Source organism: Narcine bancroftii, chromosome 3 (assembly GCF_036971445.1).
Source record: "Narcine bancroftii isolate sNarBan1 chromosome 3, sNarBan1.hap1, whole genome shotgun sequence".
Classification (NCBI taxonomy): Eukaryota; Metazoa; Chordata; class Chondrichthyes; order Torpediniformes; family Narcinidae; genus Narcine; species Narcine bancroftii.
Window position 1 is genome coordinate 63,277,163 of NC_091471.1, and position 22,381 is coordinate 63,299,543.

The 22,381-nt window shown below is 44.3% G+C and overlaps 1 protein-coding gene across 1 annotated transcript in view; it reads left to right on the forward strand.

Annotated features, from left to right (window-relative positions):
• Positions 1 to 22,381, forward strand: part of tln1 (talin 1) — a 301,850-nt gene that overhangs the window by 135,055 nt on the left and 144,414 nt on the right. The window contains exons 3-5 of the mRNA XM_069924188.1: positions 6,737 to 6,894; positions 16,320 to 16,417; positions 20,452 to 20,581. Coding sequence (XP_069780289.1) covers positions 6,765 to 6,894; positions 16,320 to 16,417; positions 20,452 to 20,581 — 358 coding nt within the window. The 5' untranslated portion in view covers positions 6,737 to 6,764. The remainder of the gene's footprint in view (positions 1 to 6,736; positions 6,895 to 16,319; positions 16,418 to 20,451; positions 20,582 to 22,381) is intronic.

Genomic DNA, 22,381 nt, shown 5'->3' on the forward strand with positions numbered 1-22,381 from the left:
AAAACGAAGCACTTCACACTTATCAGCATTAAATTCCATCTGCCATTTTTCAGCCCACTTTTTTAAGCAGCCCAAATCCCTCTGCAATCCTTGAAAACCTTCTTTATTATCCACTATTCCACCTATCTTAGTATCGTCTGCATATTTACTAATCCAATTCACCACCCCATCATCTAGATCATTAATGTATATAACGAACAACAGATGAAAGAACTTGTTGGATCCGCAGAAAGTTTGAAGGGGAACTTGCTGTTCTTAGAGGGCTTGTGGTTTTGAAAGCAGAGAGAGTAAAACAGGCTTTCTCTCAGAGAGAGAGAGAGAGAGAGAGAGAGAGAGAGAGACACACACACAGATCAGTTCTACAGTGTTACAACAGCAGGTGGGACTGGAACAGGACAAGCTGGCAAGCTTGTGGAAAGCCCCATTTGGAAGATGGGTTGTGAGTTCTTTTCACCTGGAATAAGAGAAACAAGCGGGAACTCTGTGGTGACCTGAAAGAAAGAGGTTATCATCTGGAGAACCCTGATGGGGCTGATTAAAAAGGAACAACAAATCTCTCTCTGAAAACTGACAAGAGCCTTCCTGAGCAGTAACCGTTTACCTTTCAAGCACTAAAGCCTGGTGAACTTTATAAATGTTAAATTCTGTGCACAGTCTAAGAATTGCCTGCAACCAGTGAACTTGGAGGAATGAGAAGTGAGATTGGACTGTGAACCAAAGAACTTTTCTGAACTTACACATTACATATACATGCACTTAGAATTAGAAGGGGGTTAAGTTAGGTTAAATAAGTCAATAGCGGTAAGTTAAAGTTTGATTCTATTTTCATGTTTAAAGATAATTAAAAGCATCTTTTGTTTAAGTAACCATTTGTCTTGGTGATTATGTATTGCTGCTGGGTTTTGGGGGTCCTCTGGGCTCGTAACAATCGCAAAGATAAAGATGCAAAGCCAACGTTTCGGGGTTGAGCCCTTCATCAAGGTATGGACAAAATGTGGGTAGACATCTGAATACACCCGAGTTTCTCCAGCATTCTGAGTTTTTTCTTCAATATTGTGTCTGCAAACTTTCGTGTTTTACTTGTGACACTGTTCAGATCGTTCTGCAAAACCAAGGTACTCTAATCACCAAAATTCACAGTCCCCATCTTAGAAAACCCAAAAATAAGGAAGCAGTCATGTGACATTGTATTTGCACTGATTTGTATAAACCCTCCTCTGACATTGGGGTATTTTACTCCAGTTTCTCAAAGGCACAAATGAAATGATTCTCTGTCTTCTGTGCTTAGGTCCTATGGAGTTCATGCTATCAAATCATCCTGATTGGAGTGGAGCAAATTTAATGACATGAAAACCACTTGTAAGGCAGACAAAAGCCCAGTGACCCAAGCTAGGCAGACCTGAAACACAAAAGTCTGCAGACACTGTGACTTTCAGTAGAAACTCGAGTGCTGGAAGAATTCAGCAGGCTTCGCAGCATCTATAGAAAGTAAAGATGTATTACCGGTGTTTCGGGCTAGAGTGGCAAGCATCTGTATTGAAAGGCTGTTGAGATGTAAGGGAAGGCAAGGGGAGGAGCATATGCCATCAGGTGTCAATTGGATATGGATAGGAGGCCAGGAGAGAGGAAAGATGTGAATTGATTGTGTGTACATGATCCCACCACTAGTCACTACTTCCTCTGCTTTCTGGAGGGACTGCTTCCTCCATGACTCCCTAATCCAATCCTCCCTTTCTACCAATCACTCCCTTGTTACCTACCCCTATGACCGCAGAAAATGCTAACCGCGCCCACACCTCCTCCCTTATCACCATTTGTGACGCCAAACAGTGCTTCCAAGTGAAACTACACTTGTGAATCTACAGGGATCTTCTACTACATCATGTGGTCCCATTATCATTTCCTCGACATCGGAGAGACTGGATGCAGACTGGGAGATCACTTTTGTAGTGCACCATGTTTCTGTTTGCCATGCTAATGGGGATCTCCCAGTAGCCCCCATTCCCTTGCTGATATGTCTACGGTCTCATGCCCTGCCAGACTGAGACCACTCACAAATTGGAGGAACACCACCTCATTTAGATTTGGCATCCTCCAAGCAGATCCCATCAGGATTGACTTCTCCAGTTTCCGTTAGCCCTTCTCCCTCCACACCCCCACCCCCCCCCCCCCACCAGCTCTGCATTTCAAAAAGCCATCTCCCACCCCTTTCAATCTCACGTTTCCTCTCTCCTGTTATCTTTTCCATTTACAATTAACACCTTCTGTCTGTTGAGGTGCTCCGCCCCCTGCCTTTCTTTACTTCTCAACATCCTTTTAATTGAGATGCCTGCCTACATTTTGCTTGTATCTTGAGGAAGGACTCAGGCTGGAAATGTCAGTTATATTTGCCTCCTGCGATCACTCGAGACTGCTGAGTTCCTCCAGCATTTCTGTGTTTTGACGAGGCAAAAGTCTTGCCAAGCTGGTAAAAGTCACATATTTCTTTGTGACCTTTTGCTGAACCTTGATACAGCATGCTGGCAGCCTCAGCCTGTTTGCACGTTGAAGATTTATAGCATCGTAACAGGATGTTGGATTGGCCTCACTGGATGGCATAAAAGTTTTCTGAAACAAAAGCAGTCATTTCTTTTTTGTCAAGTATAGTAAAAGTCTGTTTGGGATTTTCTTTGTCGCTTTCCAAAATAGATCAATGCCGCCTTTTCATCCACTGAAGTAAGTAACTTAGCTATAATTTGGATTCTTTATTTGTATAATGTATCTTCAATAGTCCTTGTATAGCTTCAGGGGCAAACCCCATTCTTGCTACTTAAAGCAACAGTTAATTTTAGCATATAAAATTCTTATCTAATATTCTCAGAATCTTGCATTGACAAAAGGTCTGATGAATGTAAATGAACATCATCCAAAAGATATCACTCCCCATGCAATGTTTTTGATGGGACATTCAAGGTCAGGGAAGACTGAGGGTGTAAGTGGGCAAGGGTATCTGTGCCAGATCCCATCCCTATTTCCTTCTACATGTGGTTACTTACAGGCAGCTGAAACTGTAATCTCATGTTGATGTTACTGTTATAAACTCTTAGACCACCTTGCCGCGTGACCAAGATGTTGCGATGTGAAGCCCATGTGCCCTAGTGTGCATTGACTACCATGTTTTTTAAAAAAATGTGTTCAGCTGTAACTCACTCAAATTCAAGACCTTGTGGAAAGTCCCACCAGTGGAGCACATAAACAGTGCTTCTCTTGAGTCATACCCTAGACACACTGACCTTTATATTGTCACACTGAATGAAAAAGCTCAAATGGGAAGGCAGTGGGTACTCCTTTAGAAAGGGAAAATGGAGCAAGGAGCTTGCTTTATAGGGTTGGTTGTGCCATCAAGGAACTGGTTATCTGACCTTTCCATAACTGATGTTCCCACATAGGATCAGTGAATGCCTCATAACCCTCTGCCTCATTTCAATCTGGAGCCAGCATATTTTGATCTTCAGTGCAATGCTCTAATCTTGGAAGCTACTATCTGGCCAAGGAGGACTTCCACTCCTTTAAAAAGTCATGGCATTTCTGAGATGAAGGGAGGATGAAACTCAGTATAAAATACTAAATTGGCCATAAGATCCCCTTCATATATCCTTCTTGTCACCTTAAAACTATGCCTTCTTGTTTTTGATGCACCTGTTGCTGGGGAAAAAATATCTACCAATCCAAGCCTCTTGTATACTTCATTTCTGGTCATTACTTGGCCTTCTATGTTATGAGAAAAAAAGCCCAGCCTATGTATAGAGTTTATTTGTGGGAAGAGTACACAGCCCAGTATTAACAGCATTACCCCTAATGCATCACATCCTAACCTATCCATCCCATCGAACATCTCCTACTGTTGGCAGTGCCTGTAGTTGTTGTATTGGCCTCATCAGCTCACTGCAATTCAACACGTCTGTAGTGGAAGCAAGTAATCTCTGACTCCAAGGAACTGCAGAGGAGGCTAAAATTCAAGTTTTTACATTGTACCACAATGTGTGTGAATTATTGAGTCTGTGCTCTCTGTTTTATATGAATAACTGATACTTTGTGGAAGAACCATTTCTCTTTGAATGCTTTCTATTTGAAGCTGTGCATCAAAAGAGGAATTTACATGTGAATCTGACTGTTTTTGCTGACCTGCAAAGATTCTCAGTTTTATTCTTGTGATGGTTTTCTCGGCTAGGGGAGTAGCTTTGTCTGCTTTATAATTCAACTTTACCAGATCACAGCCTTGTACATCTTGTTGCTCAGAGACTCTCAGGGAAATATTTGGCAATTCATTTAAAAAGCTATACTTTCAAAATTCCATTTTGCTTTCCCCAGCCTTGGTATAAAGCTGCCAAAACTTGATCTCTGCAGCGGAGTTAACTAGAGGTCTTAAATCCAGCTCCCAGAACAGTTGAAATAAAAACAGAAAATGTTGGAGATGCATCATATATAGAAATCAGACTATAAATATGCCTCTAATTGTATCTGGAGATGAAGCTGTTGGTCAGAAAGATTTTCCTGATCACGTGATTCGCACGAAGTTGTGCACCTAATAATAGCTTTGTGATGAAGATCTCTTGCGTGATCCGCAATTCCAGTACAGTTTTAATCATTTAACACTGTTAAAGTGCTGCTAAGAAAAGAAACTGTTCAAATAAATACTGGTATTTAGAATTTGAAATATCATGGAATCCTAGTTACTATTCTCTTTTGTACTTTTCAACACCCGTTTTTGATTGCAAGAGCCTGCACAGAAATGGCTTGCTTAAAGCCTTATTTGCTGGTCTTCCTACAAAACAATACCGGTAGAGCACGTTTTTTTTTTAAAAAAAAACATTGTTTTGGCATCTATTTGGTCTGTGTGCTATTTCTGAAAGCGAATTTTAATGTGGCTACTTTCAAAATATTTTTTCAAAAGTTTTTTTTGTTGCTTTTGGCTGCAAATAATGCAAGAACCTCCTGTTGGAAAGGTCTCTGTTCTGAATGGAAATACAGGTCTTGAGATGAGTACTTTGAGACTGGTGTGAGTTGACTGCATTTGTGTCAAGAGTTTCTTATCTGACACCATAGCAGCACAGTTCATGATGTGTGTGGTTACGGTTTAGTTTTCTCCACTTGCTTATTCTAAGATATGCAATGCAGATAGTCAAAAAGTGACTGGTTTGCGTGCTGTACCGAATTAGAAAAACAATAAACAATGACGCAGGAGGCCAATTGGAACGTCAGCACCAAGGAATCAAAGTCCATTCTCCCTCCTTATTCCCTTGTAATCCTGCAATTTATTCTCTCTTGCACATGGCCTTGCTCATCGACTGCTCTTTGATTCTTTTAACTGACAAGCGTTAAATTAGTGACCAGTTAACCAACCAACACATTTTTGAGATGAGGGAGGAAACTAGTGCATCTGGAAAAAATCCCCACACTCGTCTATGAACAAGTATTGCACAGACAGCACCTAGGATCAGAATCAAACATTTGTCCGAGAGTTGAGAGGAAGCAGCATTAATTGCTGCCACAGTGTACCATCTAAAATCATTAATGCAATGAACGACAATATCTAATTATGTAATGAAAATTGAGCCCTTTTTCTTTTTAAAATATTTTATTGAGTTTAACATATTAACCATACATACAAAGTCTACTAATATAGCGAAAAAGCATGTCACATCATTGGCATGTCACAAAAAATATAAATGTAATTCAAATCCGTCCATATTTGTTGATTTGACATCATTTCTTAAACCAATTGAATTACGTTATACCAAGCCTTCACAGAGTAATATCTGTCTAATGTGATAATATAATCTAGGAAATGCATAATTAAACCCATATATAATCAGGTTTAAAGCTGTAATTTCTGTGAATTGAAATACAATCGTTGAATTTGAGTTCCATTCGGTTCTTTTTGAGATAAGCCCAAGATAGCACCTTCCTGCCTTAAATAACCTATAGATGGTGTCTCAGTTTTCTGAGCTAAGGGAAGTAGCGAGAAGGTCTATTTGTTTGGAACAAAGCCTTCCTTTCCCAAAGTTGTGGGATGAACTTCAAAGCCATTGTAGCTGCACTGCAGGCAAAATGACAATATACTAGGAAAATATTTTCCTTACTCTTCAGTTGAGTTTTTTTGAGACAAGATAAGCTACAAATGCTTTTTGTTTAGGTTTAAAAAAAATCTACATTTAAACATGATCCACAGACATGACTCGTATTGTGTCTCCAGGGTATCTTACTGTGGCAACTATTTTTCTCAATCCTCGTCCCCTTGCATAGCGTAGTTCATTGTTCCACTCCAGGGAAGTGATTGGTTTGGTTTGGCCTTGATACAGAGACTGGCAGGTTTTGGACTGGCTGGATAAATGACGTTGATGGTTGCCAAGAGGGAGATCAGAGACTCGGGTAATCAGAGGAGGTTGAACAGTCTGCTCAATTGTGGTTGAGTTCTGATTAAAAACCTGGATCATTGCATTTGAAGGTGGGCCTTACAATTGAGGTATGTTATTGCATTTTGTACTTTATAACATTGGAAGTTGGAGCAATTTTTGGTCTAATTATGTCAATTGGATTGTTTCCTTGATTAAACAGAAGCCATTTGATCAGTGTTTAAAAACAATGTGTTTATGTTTAGTTATTTGAATGGACCTTAGGAATGAAATCTACTTCAGTTAAGTTGATATTCTTCAAGAAAACTTATGTATGAGTTTTAATTTTGCTTTATTTTCAGTTGAACTTGTGAAGAGAAAGAAGACAAAATGGTTGCCCTGTCGTTGAAGATTGGAGTTGGAAATGCTGTCAAAACCATGCAGTTTGAACCCTCAACAATGGTCTATGACGCATGTCGAATGATTCGTGATCGGGTCCCTGAAGCACAGACAGGGCAGCGTAAGTTGCAGAATATGACCTGCTTTCCCAGTTCACAGCTCTATTGAGCAGTCAGATGTTTCCTCGATCAATTCTATGTCAGAAATTTGAGCTTTTGTTAGTGTAAAATTTAAATTTGGGCAAGATTGATTTACAAAGTAAAAGGGAGCATTGAAATAAAACACAATTTTGTGAATCGTTGAAAATTGGAGAGAGGAGATCGTTTTCCTGATTTGTTTTTGTGGGAGAAATTTAAATTCATTTCTATGTCCAAGATAAATTAAAGTACATCATATTTATAAATGTGGCCATCAAAGTCCAAATAGTGAGAGATATAATGCTAGAATTCAATGCATATGCTATTGATTCTATTTATTTCAGTTATTAAGGCTGAAAGAGATCACTGCTTATCATTTGGGTGATGACTGTTGCATGAATACAGATGGCATAGTGGATTAGGGAGAATGCACCACAGGGCTGTTTGAGAAAATCACTTAGTTTAAAGTTCTAAAATATATTCTATTATGTTCATAGAATGTATATGTGTATTTATTTTGAATATATATTCCAAATATAACAGCATCAAGAGAAATTATCAATTATCTGGAAATCAAATAATAATTTTCTTAGATTACTTCTTTTGGCGATGTCATGACACTTTTTTAAAAAAAAAATTCATTTATTAATCTTGATATATTGATCCACCACAACTTATTCCTCTTCCCTCTCCCCGTAAACTGTCTCATGTTACTCGATAAAATACTGTTGGCACATTCATGGACCAAACTGGTTTTATTCTGTAATGGCTGAAAATGGAAACCAGACCTGGTGACCAATTAAAGCAGTGGTAAGGTTCAGGCATTATTTTTCAAGGAACGTTTGGGTGGATTTTGTTTCAAACGCATTATAGCCCAGTTTAAAAATAAAAGATTAAAAAGTTGAGCTAGAATACCAAGCATTGATTACTGGTGAGTTGAACAGAAATAGATTTAATGTACAAGTATGTTGGTGAGTGAGGATTCAAAGGTGAAATGTTGCTTTGCTTCATATTGGTCTCTTGACACTTAAAGGGCCCAATGATTTGATCAATTCATTTCTTCCCCACATTGTTATAATGAATGTTGTGTGGCGGCTACCACAAGGCAGCCGAACCGGCCCGGCTTGTAAGCCACATGGCGGGGCAGCTGGCCAAAATGGCACCGTCGGGGGTTTCCCTTCCTTCCAGCTCGGGGCTCAGAAACCCGCGCTTGGGGACCACGTGACGCCCAAGTGACGTCAGTGCGGTTCTCAGCCAGGTCCGGGCTGGGAGTATAAGTGCAGCCCAGCAGCCTGCAGTAAACTCGTCTGCTCACTGAGCTCAACCCGTCTGGTTGCGTGTGTTATTGCAGGAGCAGTGTAGCCGCCGCTTCAATTGGTGAACCTGACTCGTTGAAACGTCTTTGAATGAGCCTGGGATCAGCGCTATAGCCGTGAAACTGCCTGAATTTTGGGGTCCAGAGCCGGAGACCTGGTTCGGCCAAGCAGAGGCCCAATTTCAGCTCCGCCAGATTTCGTCCGACATGACCAAATTCTACCATGTGGTCACTGCGCTGGACCAAGCCACCGCCAGAGGCGCGCTACACCTTGTTCAGCACCCACCCGCCGAGGACAAGTACAAGACCATCAAGCTAGTGCTTACCAAGTCCCTCATACTATCCAAACACCAGCGTGCCGCTCGGGTGCTGCACCTCAACGCCCTCGGGGACAGATCCCGATGGAACTGATGGATGAGATGCTCGCGTTCATGGGTGAGCACACCAACTGCCCACTTTTTGAGCGCATCTTCCTCGAACATATGCCCGGGGACATCCACCCGCTGCTGGTTCAGGAGAGCGTCACTGACCCGAGGAAGGTCACCCAGAAGGCCCAAGAGCTATGGCTCGCAAGATTCTTGGAAGGCTCAGTGGTCCAGCAGGTCACGAGGCACGGGCACGACCATGCCAAGCCTGCCCCTAGCACTGTGGTAGAGCACCTGGCCCCTGCAGTGGCCCCCAAGAGCATAACCAAGGTCACAGCATCCGCTTCAGGCCTCTGCTTCTACCATCAACGCCGGGGAGCCAAGGCTCGGAAGTGTCGTCAGCCCTGCTCGTTCCAGGGAAACGACCAAGCCGGCCACTGTTGATGGCTGCGGCGGCTGGCCAAGGACACAGCCTTCTCTACCTGTCGGACTCAGTCAGTGGCCGGCGGTTCCTCATTGACACTGGACCCCAGATCAGCATCATACCGGCCATGGCCATCGAATCCAGGAACTGACCTCGTGGACCTCCCATCCGTGCGGCCAACGCAATGGCAATCCAGACGTATGGAGACAGACAGTCCACTTCCAGATCGGCCAACAGAATTTCGCATGGAGGTTCACTGTCTTGTCCCTCCCGTCTGCCATCCTGGGTGCAGACTTCCTCCTCGCACACGGGCTTCTGGTGGACATTTGAGGTAGGCACCTGGTGGACGCCCGTACCTTCCATGCCGTTCGCCTCGACGCCTCACACTCGGAGCAAATGCAGATGGCCATGATCAGCACACCCAGAGATGAGTTCCAGCAGATACTGGATGAGTTCCCGACACTCCTCAAGCCACAGTTCTCCGCTGCCTCGCTGCACTACAGGGTGTTCCACCACATCCCCACCCAGGGCCTGCGGTTCACGCCAAGGCACGCCAGCTCCCACCTGACAAGCTCCAGGTAGTGAAGGAGGAGTTTTCGCACCTGATAGAGCTGGGGATCATTCGGTGGTCCGACAGCCCATGGGCCTCGCCGCTCCACCTAGTCCCGAAAGCCTCTGGCGGCAGACGTCCCTGCGGAGATTATCGACGGCTCAACAAGGCAACAGTTTTTTTTAATTTTTTTTTTTAATTTTTTATTTTTCACACCATAAATCACATTAGCCATGATATACACTGTTTCTTTTTCACACATATACAGTGACTTTTTCTCTCCCCCCCCCCCCTTTCCTCCCAAAACACCCCCCCACCCCCCCCTCTCATCCATTTTAGGTATACAATCTAGGTTGCATTAAGCCAGTCAGACAATGTTGTCATTCTACAAAATTACACCAGAAATTCTACTGAGTCCATTCTTTTCTTTCCTTCTCCTTCCATCAACTTAGGTAATGTTTGTCCCCGGTAGGTTTTCGCTATTGTATTTAATGTAAGGCTCCTATACTTGTTCGAATATTTCAATATTATTTCTTAACCTTTTTGTTATTTTTTCTAATGGAATACATTTATTCATTTAAATTTAGTAGTTTCTTCCTTTTAATTTGGTTATGTATTCCATTAATATTTAAAGACATATAGTTCAGCGTAGCCCTTTTATATTTTGTTTATCTTCTCTTTCCGTTTTTCCATCCTTACCTTTCCTCCTTTTCCATTTCTGTTTTCTTATTTTCAACTCTTTATAAGACAACATTCCTACAACATCCAACATTTTCCTTATTCTCCTATTTCTATCTTATTTATCCCCAATCTCCCCTTCACCTCCTGAGTTGTCCTTTATCCCTTGTCGGACAACCACATCTCCCTTCTCCATTTGGATTTGCGAATCCACTCGCAAGCGTCAACTGATTTTGCAGTGACCGCTATTTCCCCCCACCCCGCCTCCCCCAGAAAAGATTTCACTTTTCATATGTCACAAAGGTCACTCTTTTAATTCCCTCCTTATTCTCTCTATTCCATTACCTTCCCTTATTAATTCTTGTCTATACTATCTATATTTTCCTCTAAGTACAGATACATTCATGTATGCTCATTGTCTCTATTCACTCTTATACCTCTTTACCCGCATACATATCAATCGTGATCATTTTTACTCTCATTACCCGTCTTCATCCCTCAGTCTATTTTTGTCTTTACCCACATACATATCAATCGTGATCATTTTAACTCTCATTACCCGTCTTCCTCCCTCAGTCTATTTTTGTAATTGTTCTGCAAATTTTCGTGCTTCTTCTGGATCCGAGAATAGTCTGTTTTGTTGTCCTGGAATAAATATTTTCAATACCGCTGGATGCTTTAGTATAAATTTATACCCTTTCTTCCATAAAATCGCCTTTGCTGTATTGAACTCTTTTCTCTTCTTTAGGAGTTCAAAACTTATATCTGGATAAATGAAGATTTTTTGCCCTTTATACTCCAGTGGTTTGTTGCCCTCTCTTACTTTTTCCATTGTCTTCTCCAGTACCTTTTCTCTTGTAGTATATCTTAGGAATTTTACTACAATAGATCTTGGTTTTTGTTGTGGTTGTGGTTTAGAGGCCAATACTCTATGTGCCCTTTCTATTTCCATTTCTTGCTGTAGTTCTGGACATCCTAGGGTCTTAGGGATCCACTCTTTTATAAACTCCCTCATATTCTTGCCTTCTTCATCTTCCTTAAGGCCCACTATCTTTATGTTATTTCTTCTGTTATGGTTTTTCATTGTATCTATTTTTTGAGCTAGTAGTTCTTGTGTCTCTTTAGTTTTTTTATTAGATTTCTCCAATTTCTTTTTTAAGTCTTCTACCTCCATTTCTGCTGCTACTGCCCGCTCTTCCATCTTGTCCATTTTCTTTCCCATTTCTGTTAAGGTCATCTCCATTTTATTTATTTTCTCTTCTGTGTTGTTTATTCTTTTTCTTAAATCCTTAAATTCCTGTGTTTGCCATTCTTTAAATGACTCCATGTATCCTTTAATAAGAGCAAATATATCCTTTACCTTGCCTTTCTTTTCTTCTTCTATTTCCCTGTACTCTTCCTCTTCCTCTTCTTCTTCCTCTGGGTTGGCCATCTGTTGTTTCTTTGTTGCCCTTTCCTCCTCTTCTTTCTTGTTTCTATTGTCTTCTGTGTTCTCTTCTTGCTGCAGGTGTTCTGCAGCTGTCGTTGCCGGCTGTGGAGATCGACTCCCCAGCTGGTCCCCCCTCCCGTCGGTGTGTTTTTTTTCATTCGCATCGCGCACTTTTACTCGGCTCTGCGAGCCATTTTTGTAGTCCATTATTTACCGACCTGAGGGAGCGGGTTTCTCTCTCCGCAGCGGGCCTCTTCGGACAGGTAAGGCCTTCACCTTTTTCCTCCTTTGTCTTCTCTTCCTCTCTTCTTACCGTTGCTTTTGATTTTTCTTTTTTTGTCGCCATCTTCTTTCCACCTTTATACTCACTTTTCTGTAACTTTTATTTCTGTGCCTTTGTGTTTTCCTTTGTTTTTCCTGACTTTTCTGGAGAGGGCTGGAGTTCACCGTCCGGCCACTACTCCATCACGTGACTCCTCCTCACCTATCCTGTATGAAGCAAGAAGACGCTTTTCCAATTTCTGTCACATTTCTGTAATCATCTGTTTGATCAATGGCCTTCTCTTGAAGTTATCACAGAGGTTGTTGAAGTAATCCAAGGATTTATCTTTCTTTTCTTTATGTGTGGTCTTAAATGTTACTTCAGCTTGGTTGGCCCTATGCTTTCATTTGAAAACTCAAAGCAAACTCAAGGCAACAGTTCTTTACCGTTACCCCATCCCTCACATCCAGGACTTTACGGCCAACCTGCGTGGCACGAGGGTCTTCTCCAAGGTTGACCTGGTGCGTGGATATCACCAGATCTTGGTGCACCCTGAGGATATACCCAAGACGGCCATCATCATTCCCTTTGGCCTGTTCGAATTCCTGTGCATGCCGTTCGGGCTCAAGAATGCCACTCAGACCTTCCAGCACCTCATGGACTCTGTGGGCAGGTACTTGGATTTCGTCTTTATTTATTTGGACGACATCCTTGTCGTCAGCAAGGACCGGGTGCAGCACAAGGCCCACCTACGTGACCTTTTCTCCCGGCTGGCCAACTTCGGCCTTACCATTAACCCGGCCAAGTGCCATTTCGGGAAAGAGTCCATGCAGTTCCTGGGCCATAACATCACGGCCAAAGGAGCCATGCCCGCTGCTGCGAAGGTTGCCGGCATCAGGGAGTTCCCACTCCCGAACAGCCTCAAGGGGCTGCAGGAGTTCGCGGGTATGGTCAACTTTTACAACCAATTTCCTGGGAGCTGCGCGCATCAAGCGACCACTGTTTGCCCTCATTTCAGCCAAGCACAAGATGCTCACTTGGAACCCAGAAATCTGCACCGCATTGGAGGCCACCAAGGATGCCTTCGCAAAGGCCGCCATGCTCGCCCACCCGCACACTGACCTACATATGGCACTCTCTGTCGATGCCTCTGCCACAGCCCTCTGTGCCATCCTGGAGCAGCAGGTGAATGGGCATTGGAAGCCGCTGGCAATCTTCAGCCACCTGCTCCGCCCGTCGGAACGCAAGTATAGTGCCTTCGACCGCATGTTTCTGCGCATGTTCCTGGCAGTGTGACATTTCCGCTATTATTTGGAGGGGAGGACTTTTACCATCTTCACCGACAACAAACTCATCACCCAGGCACTCGCGATGGCAAAGGATTCCTGGCCGGCCCGCCAGCAGCGTCACCTCTCCTTCGTGTCAGAGTTTACCACTGACATTCGGCACAAGGTGGGGAAGGACAATGTGGTTGCCGATGCACTCTCGCGACTGGCCATCTGCGTCCTGATGCCCGGCCTCGACTTTGACCAGCTCGCTCGCCCGGGACCAGGAAGTTGATGAGGAGACGAGGGCCTTCAAGACCGCCATCACCGGCCTGCGGTTCCGAGACCTCCCGACTCCGAGCGGCAAAGGCACCATCCTGTGCGATATCTCCTTGGGCACCCCGCGGCCAGTGGTTCCTCAGCAGTGGCACAGGCAGGTCTTCCATCGCATCCATGACCTTTCACATCTGTCCATCAGGTCCATGGTCCGGATGGTGGCAGAACAGTTCGTATGGCATGGGCTTCGGAAACAGATCGCTGGCTGGGCCAGAACATGCATCCATTGCCAGAGGTCCAAGGTCCACAGGCACACCAGGACGCGCATACAGGAGTTTCAGCACATCCAGGAATGGTTCAGCCACATTCTCATGGACATCGTTGGGACCTTGCCTGTTTCCCGGTGCAACCATTACCTGCTTACCTTGGTGGACCGCACCACTCGCTGGCCCAAGGCGATCCCGATGCCAAATGCCTCCACTGACTCCTGCTCCTGAGCCCTGTTGCATGGTTGGGTCGTCCAGTTCGGCGACCTGGCTCACTTCACCAGCAATCAGGACGCCCAGTTCATGTCTGTGCTCTGGGCACAGCTCGCCAACAGGTTGGGGATACAGCTGCACCGCTCCACGGCCTACCACCCGCAGGCCAATAGACTGGTCGAATATTTGCCCTGCCACCTTAATTGGCGCTCATGGCCCATCTCACCGGTCCCAACTGGACGGACGAACTGCATTGGGTGCTCCTGGGCATCCTCTCCACTCCCAAGGAAGATCTGCAGGCATCATCAGCTGAGCTGCTCTACGGTGCGCCGCTGGCACTACCTGGTGAGTTCGTCAACACACCTCACAATCCCTAGCGGTCACCACATGAACTACTTCCTCACCTCAGGGTATGCTTGGACTCCTTCGAACCCCCACCGCTGCCCAGACATGGCACCCGCCCAACTCGTGTTCCTGGCGAGCTGCTTTCCGTGGAGTTTGTTTTTGTTTTGCGGGGCCCAACCGCGGCACCTCTAAAGCGACCATACGAGGGGCCTTACAGGGTTATACAGCGTTCCAGCTCGACATTCACGCTGGACTTGGGCGGCAGGCATGAGCTGTTTACTATGGACAGGCTGAAGCCAGCGCATCTCGATCCCACCGAGCCCGTGGTCGTTGCCCAAGAAGCGAAGCCACCTGGCAAAAAAGTTTGTTGCCGGTTCTGGGTGGGGCTGTGTGGCGGCTCACAACAAGGCAGGTGAACCAGCCCCGCTTGTAAGCCACGCGGCGGGGCAGCTGGCCAAAATGGCACCGTCGGGGGTTTCCCTTCCTTCCAGCTCGGGGCTCAGAACCCTGCGCTTGGGGACCACATGACACCCGGGTGACGTCAGCGCCCTCCAGCGCGGTTCTCAGCCAGGTCCGGGCTGGGAGTATAAGTGCAGCCTAGCAGCCTGAAATAAACTAGTCTGCTCACTGAGTTCAACCCGTCTGGTTGTGTATGTGTTATTGCAGGAGCAGTGTAGCCGCCGCTACAATTAAGTCATTTTTTTTCTCATATTCTGTAGTTGTTGGTATAATTAATCTCAAGTAACAACTGAAAATTTGAATTTTTGTGTTGAGTTGACCTCTGTCTAATTGATTCATTCTACATCTTTCTGCAGTTTGACTAATTTCAGGGGCCTAAAATCTGAGTTTCAAGCAGGTTGATGGGGTAATTAAGAAAGCTTATGGTATGCTGGCCTTCATTAGTTGGGGGATATAGTTCAAGACCCGCAAGGTAATATTACAACTCTGGTTAGACTACACTTGGAATATTGTATTCAGTTCTGGTCACCTCCTTAGAGGAAGAATCTGGGATCTTTGGAGAGGGTGCAGAGGAGATTTATCAAGGTATTGCCTAGATTGGAGAACGTGTCATATGAGACAAGGTTTACAGAGGTCAGGCTTTTCTCTTTGAAGTGAAGAAGGATTAGAGGTAGCTTGGAGGTCGACAAGATTGAGAGCTATAGATAGAGTGGACACTAGCCCCTTTTTCCCAAGAAAATAGTAGCAAATACCAGAGGACATTTGTATAAGGCGAGGGCTGGAAAGTTCAGGGGAGATGTCAGTGGTAATTTTTTTTTTAATGTAAGGTAGTGGGTGCCTGGAATACATGCTGAGGGTGGTTATGGGGCTGGTACAATAGGGATATTTTAATAAAAATAGATGGGCAGATGGATGTAAGAAAAATGGAGGGGTATGGGTGTGAAGTTGGTCAGGTTTGGATTGTTGAGTAGGTTTATTTAGGTCGACACAAAATCATGGGCTGTAATGTTGTGTGTTCTATTTTTATTTCAGCAATGTGCTTTTGAATTTCCCTATTGTACCAGTCTCTGCCACCATCCTTGGCAATGCATTCCAAGCACTCATTGCTCTTCTTTTTAAAAAAGAAAACTTGCCTCTGACATCTCCCCCAAACTTCCCTCTACTCAACTTTTCCAAGTCATTTCAAAGAGCAGGGATTACAGAACAGATCACTGTGGAGTGCAACTCATCACTGGCCGCCAGGCAGAATACATTCCATCTACCACCACCTTCTCTGCCTTTGTGAAGTAAGCCAATTCCACACAGCTAACTTTCCATGGATCCTGAGCCTCATAACTTTATGGATGAGCCTACCATGGGAAACCTTATTAAAACCCATGTATAATGCATCTACTGCTCCATCTTCATCTATCTGTTTTGTCACCTCAAAAACTCAGGTTCATGAAACACAACTTGTCCCTCACAAAGCCATCATGACCAACCCTCATAAGATTGTGATTTTTCCAAATGCTTGTAAAGCAAGTTTATTGATCTGATGCTGGATTTTTTTTTTGCACTTCCAGCCAATGATTATGGATTATTTCTGTCTGATGAGGACCCAAAGAAAGGGATCTGGTTGGAATCTGGCAAAGCTTTGGACTACTATATGTTGAGGAATGGGGTAAGTTTGCTATTTTTCTGTTTTGCATCTTTTTTTGTATTTTACATCCACAATGAACAATTCTGTAATGAATCTCTTGAACTGGTTCTGCTTGCAATGTTATTGATGCTTGATTTTCCAAATTGTGCTATAAATTGTCTAGCACAATGAAGAGAATGCATATTTCTTCTGGCTGAGATGGCAGACGAGATTTTTTTTGTTGTTGTTGCATGAATAGCTACCTATCCTTTTATAATCGTTATCTCTTTTTCTGTCTCGTGGAATATTTTGGTAAGTTCGTTTATACTATTGTTGTATCTTATGTACATGTGTGACTGCAGCAAGTAAGATTTTCGGTGCATCTGTACATTATGCTTGTATTCTTGCAAATTAAGGCCTATTTTATTTGATTGAAAGTTATGTTATCTCATTCTCAAATCTTGCACAAACCAACTGGATGGAGCTTTTGAGCATACTGTCAATCTCTCGCTGCTGCAGTCTGTGAAGTCCCCGCCTGCTTCAAATCGACAAACATTACTGGCACCCAAGAAGAGCAAGATGACCTGCCTCAATGACTATTTATGAAGTGCTATAGAGTAAATTAATTCCTGTCTCAGGAAGGACCCGGACCCACTTCAGTTCACCTAACGTCACACTATGTCTTGGCACACAAAGCATAGTTATCTACAGTTAATGCTGGACAAATTCCCAGACGCTGTTACGCTCTTTTGGCCTGACCATCAACTTGAACAAGACTGAAGTACTCCATCAGTCCATGCGAAACACCATAGAACCAAAAATCACCGTTGACGACATCCAGCTGACAAATGTAAACAGTTTCAAACACTTGGGGAGCAATCATCTAGAGTGTCAGGTCTTTGGACAAAGAAATCGATGGGATCAGCAAGACCAGCCAGGCTCGGGTGAAGCTGTGTGCGAGAATGCTCTATCAACACAATGTCCACATCTCCACAAAACTGAAAAGTGTAAGAACTGTGGTCATCCTTTCTCTCCTATTGAATGAGAGACCTGGACTCTATACTGACGTAACATCAAACAACTGGACAAATTCCACATGTGCACCATCCGTACCATCCTTGGCATCTGTTGGCAAGACCACGTCTCCAACCTGGAGGTCTTGGGTCATGCAAAGTCCACCAGCATTGAGTCCCTGATCATCGGAGTCCTGATGCGGTGGGTGGGATGCGTCATTAGAATGGACGACCACCATATGCCTCGCCAGCTGCTCTATAGTGAACTGAAGACCAGAAGGAGACCTCGAGGTGCTCTATGCAAGCGCTAGAAAGACACTGTGAAGGAAACCCTACGCTACTGTGGCATCCAGCCAAGAGCACTAGAAGCTGCAGCTGCTGACAGATCCTATTGGCGAGTCCTGTGCTATGAGGGGTGTCACAAAGCAACAGCATGGTTATTACAAAAACGGACTTCCAGTGCCCCCATTGTGCTAGACTCTGCACTTCCAGACTAGGGCTGCAAAGTCACCTTCATGTCCACAGATGAACTGCATAAACATTTCTTCTTCGAACCAAAGGATGACCAGTATAGACTCCCAGAAACTTAAAGGTACTCCCCCTCTCTAAATCAGTCCCATCAATGCAGGTAGGAAGCTCAAATGCACAAAAAGATCCTCAATTGGCGTTGAGAGCAAGATTGTTCTGGCACCTCCCAACTGGAATTCCGATCTCCATTCAGTATTACAACTTATCATTTTCAGTTATTTGGTCAACAGTAGTTGAGTTGTCAGCAATTTTATAGATTGTGTTGGAGCTGAACTTGACTAATCCTCACCTCTCCTCTCATCATATCCAATTAATGCCTTTTTGTGGAGAGCATGCAGTACACAAAGTTCCTTTGCTTGCATACAAGGTATGACCTATCACAGACTGACCACATTAGTCATTAGTCAGGAAGGCACAGCAATGCCTACACTTTCTAAGGAGGGCAAGTCTACCGGCACCAACCTTGACCACATTCAGGAGAATAATTGAGAGTGACCTGTCAGGCTGCATCATTGTGTGGAATGGTAGCTGCAAAGCATCAGACCAGATCACCAAAGTCTCTTTTGTTTAAATTGACATTTACTGAGAGTTTTGCCTAAATTAGGCTCAAGGAATTATAGAAGGTTGTTGCCATCCATCACACAGGATCTTTAACTCACTACCATCAAGGAGGAGGTACAGCAGCATCAAAATCAGGACTGCCAAGCTAGGGAATAGTTTCTTCCTGGAGACTGAGATTAATGAGCAGTATTCTATAACAATGTAAATCTTCCCAAATACTTATATATTTAATTTGATTATTTGTGTGATCATTTTGTACTGTGTATGTATATATTTGTGTGTGCACCATGGTCTAGAACAGCCGGACTCAACCTTTTTTTGGCAATGGCCTCCTTGGGACTCTTCTCATTTATGAGCCCCCTTTCCTGTGAAACAGTCACGTTTAGTTGCTTTCTTCCTACTGACCGAATGTTGTATTATTTCAGTCCATGGCCTCCTTAAATGGGCTGTGGCCCCTGTTAAGAATGGGTGGTTTGGACTTGTTATCAGCATTAGTTTATAAGTGATAATGAGACACCCAAGTAACTAGAGACACACGCAAGAATGTTGATGCTGAAATCTGAAGTAAAAAAATCATCTGCTGGAGGAACTCAATGAATCATGCAGCATTAATGGGCCATTCCAAATTGCTGTGTAAAATAAGATTAACCGGAAAAATTAACTGGTTAGCACCTCAGTTACACAGCAGTTAGAAAGGGTCCAACTGGGTCAACCTTTTCGGAATCCAACCAGGTCCCTGACCTACCACAGAGGTAGTCAGAGAACCCAGTTAAACTTACCTAAGTCTCATCCACGGCCGATTTGAAAAGGAAAATGGCTGACCCACTTATTCCGGTGACATCAGCGCTTGTGTGCATGTGTCACCGGGCAGCCATCATCTGAACATCCAGCAGTACTTCAGGTGAGTGTGACATGTCATGGCGGGGGTGGGATCCCCCTTAAGTCGCTGGTGTCCTGGGTAAACGTACCTCTCACTTTGTTCGTTTTAGATTGGTCACAGTGTTTGAGCTACCGAAAGAAAACAGACACACACACCAAGAGCACTTCAGTTCATGCAAATGTTTATTACAAATTCAAAAGCTGATTTCAAACTACAATATGCAAGCCCTTCCCAATTATATTTATCAGTGCCTGGACTGGTCCCAACTGCCGAAGCGAGGCAATGACCGCACACTTGTAGTAGGTTGTTGGGGCGCTGGTAGCAGCTTCTCCACCTCCCCCGACCGGGACGTTAGCTGGACTCTATAAGTTCTTCTTGCTGAGAGACGTTTCCACCCCCCCAGAGAGTCTCCACTTCAGCAGTGAGACCATGGCTTATATTACCCAAAAAATTCTTTACTCATAGCTTATCTCTTGGAATAAATTATTTAATTATCTTCAAGGTCTCCTGTCTGTCTGCGACCAACAAAAGACAACTGCATCTCTGGGCCTCGTGGTGGAATTTAGATGTGTCTACTAATTCATATGCATCCTGGGCCTCATGGTGTAAATTATGTCTTCCTATTCAACTGCATCCCTGGGCCTCATAGTGGAATTTAGATTATGTCTGATGCAACTGCATCCCTTCTTGCATAAGCTGGTCTAAATCCTCCATTACAGCCAGGTAGGAGATTTAATGGGTCAATCCCCCTGCAATTTAAAAGGTGCTTCCAGCACCTTTGCCCTAGTAACCCCACCCAGGTCCCAGGAGGGCTACCCAGTTTTAAAGGGGCAAGTGAGAGAAAAGGATGGTCAATGTTTTGGGCTGTAAAGTGTTCTGGCCTAAATTTTGATCATTCTTTTTCTCCCATTGATGCTGCTTGACTTGCTGACTTCCTCCACTGGGTTATTTTTATTTTTACCCAAATAATTGTCTTTGTTTCGCACCATCTTTGCAGCCCAATCCAGATCTGCGATTGTGAAGAAAATCTAGAACAGAGTACACATAATATGTGTGATGCTGATTCATAGTGGTCTTTGCTTTTTTAATTCTAGGATACTTTGGACTACAAAAGAAAGCAGAGACCTCTGAAGATTAGGATGTTGGACGGAAGTATCAAAACTGTAATGGTGGATGACTCAAAAATTGTGAGCGATATGCTGATGACAATCTGTGCCAGAATAGGTAAGAAAGATGCCCATGTGTCATGCATTGATTGTAAATCTGATGGAGCAGTGAACTGCTAAAAAGATGTGTGTTGATGTCAAAATATGGTACAGATTGCTGCTGAAGATCCAGCTGCGCTGGGTGGGTCACGTCTCCAGAATGGAGGACCATCGCCTTCCCAAGATCGTGTTATATGGCGAGCTCTCCACTGGCCACCGTGACAGAGGTGCACCAAAGAAGAGGTACAAGGACTGCCTAAAGAAATCTCTTGGTGCCTGCCACATTGACCACCGCCAGTGGGCTGATATCGCCTCAAACCGTGCATCTTGGCGCCTCACAGTTTGGCGGGCAGCAACCTCCTTTGAAGAAGACCGCAGAGCCCACCTCACTGACAAAAGGCAAAGGAGGAAAAACCCAACACCCAACCCCAACCAACCAATTTTCCCCTGCAGCCGCTGCAACCGTGTCTGCCTGTCCCGCATCGGACCTGTCAGCCACAAACGAGCCTGCAGCTGACGTGGACTTTTTACCCCCTCCATAAATCTTCGTCCGCGAAGCCAAGCCAAAGAAAGATTGTGCATTACAGTTGCAAAAATTGCTCCAAGGTATATTTAAAAAAAAAGTAGTTTAAAGGAAGAGGAAAAACTGAGGTAGCATCTGATGGTGGAGGGGAAGAAATTGTTTTTATACCGATGTTTGTCTTCAGGCTCCTGTACCGCCTTCCTGCTGTTAGTAGTATGAAGAGGACGTGACCTGGGTGGTGAGGGTCCTTGAGGATAGAGGCTGCTTTCTTGGCACATTGACTCTTGTAGATGTCCTCGATGGAGTGAAGACAGATGCCCATGAAGGCGCTGGCTAAGCTTCAAACTCCCTGTAGACTTTTCTTGACCTGTGCATTAGCACCTCCATACCAGACAGTGATGCAACCCATCAGGATACTCTTTTTGGCATACCTGCAGAAATTTGCAATAGTTTTTGCTGACATATAAAATCTCCCCGTCAGCACATTGTGAGCCAAAAGCATGGCTCGCTATGACATTAACACCATCTACAAATTTACCGAAGATACTATGGTAGTGGGTTTTACAAAGAACAGTGATGAGTCATCATACAGGAGGGAGATTGAAAACTTGGCTGAATGGTTCAACAGCCTTCCACTCAGTGTCATCGGAACTAAGAAGCTGATTGTTGACTTCAGGAAGGGAAAATCAGGGATGTACAATCCAGTGATCATTGGGGGATCAGAGGTGGAGAGGGTGAGCAAATTCAAGTTTTGGGAATCACTATTTCAGAGGATCTTTCCTGGACCCAACACACTAATGGCATCGTGACGAAAGCACATCAGCACCTCTACTTCCTCTGGTATGACACCAGAAACCCTGGAAAATTTCTATAGATGTGTGGTGGAAAGTGTCTGGTAAGGGACCCTATACCCCTGAACATAAATCCCTCCAAAAGGTAGTGGACATGGCCCAGGACATCACAGGCAAGCCCTTCCACCAGTGAGAACAGCTACAGGGAATGATGCCGTTGGAGAGCAGCAGCAACCATCAAGGATCCACATCACCAGCATGTGCTCTGTTCTCACTGCTTCCATCAGGAAAGAGATCTATGTGCTACAAGACTTGCACATTGACTAGACGGGAAAAGCCAGGGAGAGGTAGTGTACGATTGCTTCTCAGACTGGAGGCCTGTGAATAGAGGTGTGCCTCAGGGATCAATGCTGGCAGAAAAATGAATCTCAGGGTTGTATGCGATGTCATGCATATACTCTGGCATTAAATCTGAATCTGTTCTGTGCTGTAATATTAAACCAAC